Source organism: Priapulus caudatus, unplaced genomic scaffold (assembly GCF_000485595.1).
Source record: "Priapulus caudatus unplaced genomic scaffold, Priapulus_caudatus-5.0.1 Scaffold395, whole genome shotgun sequence".
Taxonomy (NCBI): Eukaryota; Metazoa; Priapulida; class Priapulimorpha; order Priapulimorphida; family Priapulidae; genus Priapulus; species Priapulus caudatus.
In genome coordinates this window covers 146466-150127 of record NW_014577456.1, presented here as the reverse complement: position 1 = coordinate 150127, position 3662 = coordinate 146466, and the positions used below count along the sequence as shown (strand labels likewise).

Here is a 3662-nt window from a genome sequence, read left to right as displayed (position 1 = left end):
GTTGCTGCTGCTGCTGCTGCTGATGATGATGATGATGATGATGGTAGTGGTGGTGGTGCTTGGAACGGGATAAGAATGGCGTGAGTTCTGTGTGTTACAGGTGTCGCTGCACGACAAGGGCAGGGACGTGCTGGAGAGAGAGGTGAGAGTGCTGCTGAGCAAGCATAGTCGGCCTGTCAACCCCATGCTCATGCTGGACCTGCTGGGGCTCGACGAGGAGCTGCCTCACGAAGACATGGGCATCGACGTACATCTACCTAGTACGTACGCGCAGTGCGACATACGCCGATTAGTAGTACTGAAGTATATGTTTATACGTTTATGGTATTGGACGAGATCAGTGAAAAAAATACACGGGGGCTCGGGGCGATTTAGCCCCCGAAATGCCAAAATGAGCCCCGGAAATGCCAAAAAGAACCCCCGTAAATTTGCATAGATTTCAATGCCAACCAAATTTTAGAGTGCTATTTTCATGCACGCGAGCTTAAAAAGTAGCCCCCGAAAAATACATTTTAATTTTTTCCCTGGACGAGATACTCCGAGATTCGTAGTATTGTAGTATATGTTTATACGTTTATGGTATTGGACGAGATACGACAAGATTCGTGGTACTGAAGTATATGTTTATACGTTTATGGTATTGGACGAGATACTTTGAGATTCGTAGTATTGTAGTATATGTTTATACAATGATAGCATTCCTCTTCTCATATTTCGTTATTTTTTTTTTGTACTTTTTTGTGTTCTTCTCTCTTTTTTTCCATCCTTTCTTTCCTCCCTCCTCTCCTTCATTCCTTCCACCTCTCTCTGCCTTCCCCTCTCTCTGTTTCTCGCCGTGCATAGCTACCTGTCTCTCACTCCTCTCATTACTTCTCCCTCACCTTCATCTCTCACTTTCTTGTTCCGTCGACACTATCTGATTCTCTTTGTCTCATTTGCGCCTGCTTGTCCGTACGTCATATATATATATACGTCTGTCACGTCGTTTCACGTATGTCTGTTTGCCGTCTCCGCAGACAAGGTCCTGTCCGACCTGGGCGCCATCTCTCAGTGGCTCGTCACACGCACCGACCGCCTGGACTTCATGAATGCCTACGCTACGATCCGCGCTGAGACGCTGTACCGCTCCATTGTCGCGTGAGTACCTCGTGCACGTGCTGACACCTGGCGGGCGATCGCAGCGGGCGTCGTGATTGGTCGTGTGCTCGCTCCTGTCCGAAACCGTCGTTCGCTCGGAAATTGAAAATTTGTGGCCGTGAAGTGAATGAGCTGTCGTCGTAGGGCGAGGGGAGATGGCGGGTAATATTTCGTGAAGGTAAAGTTATACAGCGAAGGTGACCGATTCCTCGACTTTCCTGTCTCCTCTGTACAGTGACGCGAAGATAGCGCTACTCTCCCCCTGAAGGATTCCCCTTCTCTCCTGTCTCCTCTCTGTACGGTGAGGCAAAGGTAACCGACTTCCTTGAAAGATTTCCCATCTCTCCTGTCTGTACGGTGAGGCAAAGGTAACCGACTTCCCTGAAGGATTCCCCTTCTCTCCTCTCTGTACGGTGAGGCAAAGGTAACCGACTTCCTTGAAAGATTTCCCGTCTCTCTGCACGTATCAGGTTGAAAGATCACCAGAAGAGCAGCAGCGGCAGCAGCCGCAGCATGAACATCCCGCACTCCCCGGGGAGGATCCGGCCGACGAAGGAGACGCCGACGAAGCGAGGCTCCAAGCGGGGCTACATGTACAGCAACTTCATGAAGAAGGCGACGATGGCGAAGCATGCGATATACTCGCTGTCCGCGGACCCCGGTGCGTAGCACGCACTCTTGTTTCTTGTCGCGGCCCCCGCTCGCGTTAGATCTCAACGTAGCGCGAACCCACGGAATTGTAGCGCGGGGAGAGACCGTTGGCATATTCCGATTGATTTTCTCACTATCCCTCTCTCCCTTCATCCCACTCATTTGCTCGCTCCCCCTCTCTCTCTCGTTCTCTCTCTATCTCTTTCTTTTCTCTCTTACTCTTCTCTCTATCTCTCTCTTTTCTCTCTTACTCTTCTCTCTATCTCTCTCTTTTCTCTCTTACTCTTCTCTCTTTCCTCCCCCTCTCTCCCTCCGTCTCTCTCTCTCTCTCTCTCTCTCTCTGTGTAGGGTAGGGCATCGCGTAGAGTGTCTCGCGTTTGGTATTTTTCGTGCGTGTGATTTGCTTGTTTTCTTCTGCGTGGAAACAGGAAGGATGAAGGCAAGCGTTCCCGAGGACGAGCAGACGTCCGTCGACGTTGTGCCGTATCTCACCATCCTCTCCGCGTTCGTCAAACTAGCTCAGGTACTACTGACCTGCTTAATAAAGTGCACATGTAATATGATGTATGTAGGTCCAGTGGTATTCCACCATGTTGTTCAATGCATTTCTATGGCTTTTCAATGTCCTGAAACTATTTTTTAAATAGCAATGTGCACGCTTGATTTTAGGAGCAAGAGAATCTCACCATGCTGCAAGAGTCCCTGGCAAAGAGTGACACGCTGACAACAAACATGGTGTCCATATTGACGTCGTTTGAGAACCGCCTGCTGCAGCTAGAAGAGACCATACTGCCAGTCTATGAAGAGACTGGAAACCTTCAGCGAAGGCAGCACAGTATCCTTGTCTACTTGGCACTACATCTTACCCTCACATCGACACGGGTGCATGTACGCCTGTTATATGTTTACGTCTCTACATGTATTCTTCATGTAAAGTAGATACTTATTCGATATCTATATATTATTATACATGTGCGCAAGGTAGATGAGTTTGCATGTGTAATAGTGTTTAGGTCGTGAGCTTATCGGTCGTGCCAGAGGCTAGACATCGCAGCATTTAGTTTGCAATTTCCTCGCCGCAGCTTGGTTTTGACGCGTTCCACGGCTATCGTCTTCTCCTTCCCTGACTCTCTCGCTCGCGCTAGACATCGAGCAGACTCTGTCGCTACTCGACCATGCTCTCAACTTCCACAACACGGCCAGGGAAGTGGAGTCCGTGATTGAAGGAGCGCAGCCCAGCGACGACCTGGCGGCGTACCTCGAGTGCATGGAGCGGCTGGCGAGCGCGATCAAGTACTTTGGAGAAAACAACCCGGACAGTCTAGAGTTGTCGACAGTGGTGAGGATGGGGCAGGGTACTCAGGGGTGGAACCAGCAGCAATAATCGTGGTGAGGATAGTCGGGGGCGGGGGGATACAGCAGGAACAGTCGTATGATGGTGGCAGTGGTGGCAGCAGTGCTGCTGCTGATGGTGGTGATAGTGATCGTGGTGGTGGTGGTGCTGCTGCTGCTGCTGCTGCTGCTGCTGCTGATGATGATGATGATGATGATAGTAGTGGTGGTGGTGCTTGGAACGGGAGAAGAATGGCGATTAAGATGATGATAGTGATCATGGTGGTGGTGGTGCTGCTGCTGCTGCTGCTGCTGCTGCTGCTGCTGCTGCTGATGATGATGATGATGATGATGATGGTAGTGGTGGTGGTGCTTGGAACGGGATAAGAATGGCGATTAAGATGATCATAGTGATCATGGTGATGGTGGTGCTGCTGCTGCTGCTGCTGCTGCTGCTGCTGCTGCTGCTGCTGCTGATGATGATGATGATGATGATGATGATGATGGTAGTGGTGGTGGTGCTGTTGCTGCTGCTGCTGCTG

General features: G+C 50.4%; 1 protein-coding gene across 1 annotated transcript in view; it reads left to right on the top strand.

Moving 5' to 3' along the window:
• LOC106809907 (exocyst complex component 7-like) overlaps window positions 1–3662 on the top strand; it is a 19355-nt gene that overhangs the window by 10166 nt on the left and 5527 nt on the right. Inside the window, exons 3-8 of the mRNA XM_014813145.1 lie at window positions 101–260; window positions 1017–1137; window positions 1608–1798; window positions 2217–2311; window positions 2458–2623; window positions 2934–3127. Of these exons, the coding sequence (XP_014668631.1) occupies window positions 101–260; window positions 1017–1137; window positions 1608–1798; window positions 2217–2311; window positions 2458–2623; window positions 2934–3127 (927 nt within the window). The remainder of the gene's footprint in view (window positions 1–100; window positions 261–1016; window positions 1138–1607; window positions 1799–2216; window positions 2312–2457; window positions 2624–2933; window positions 3128–3662) is intronic.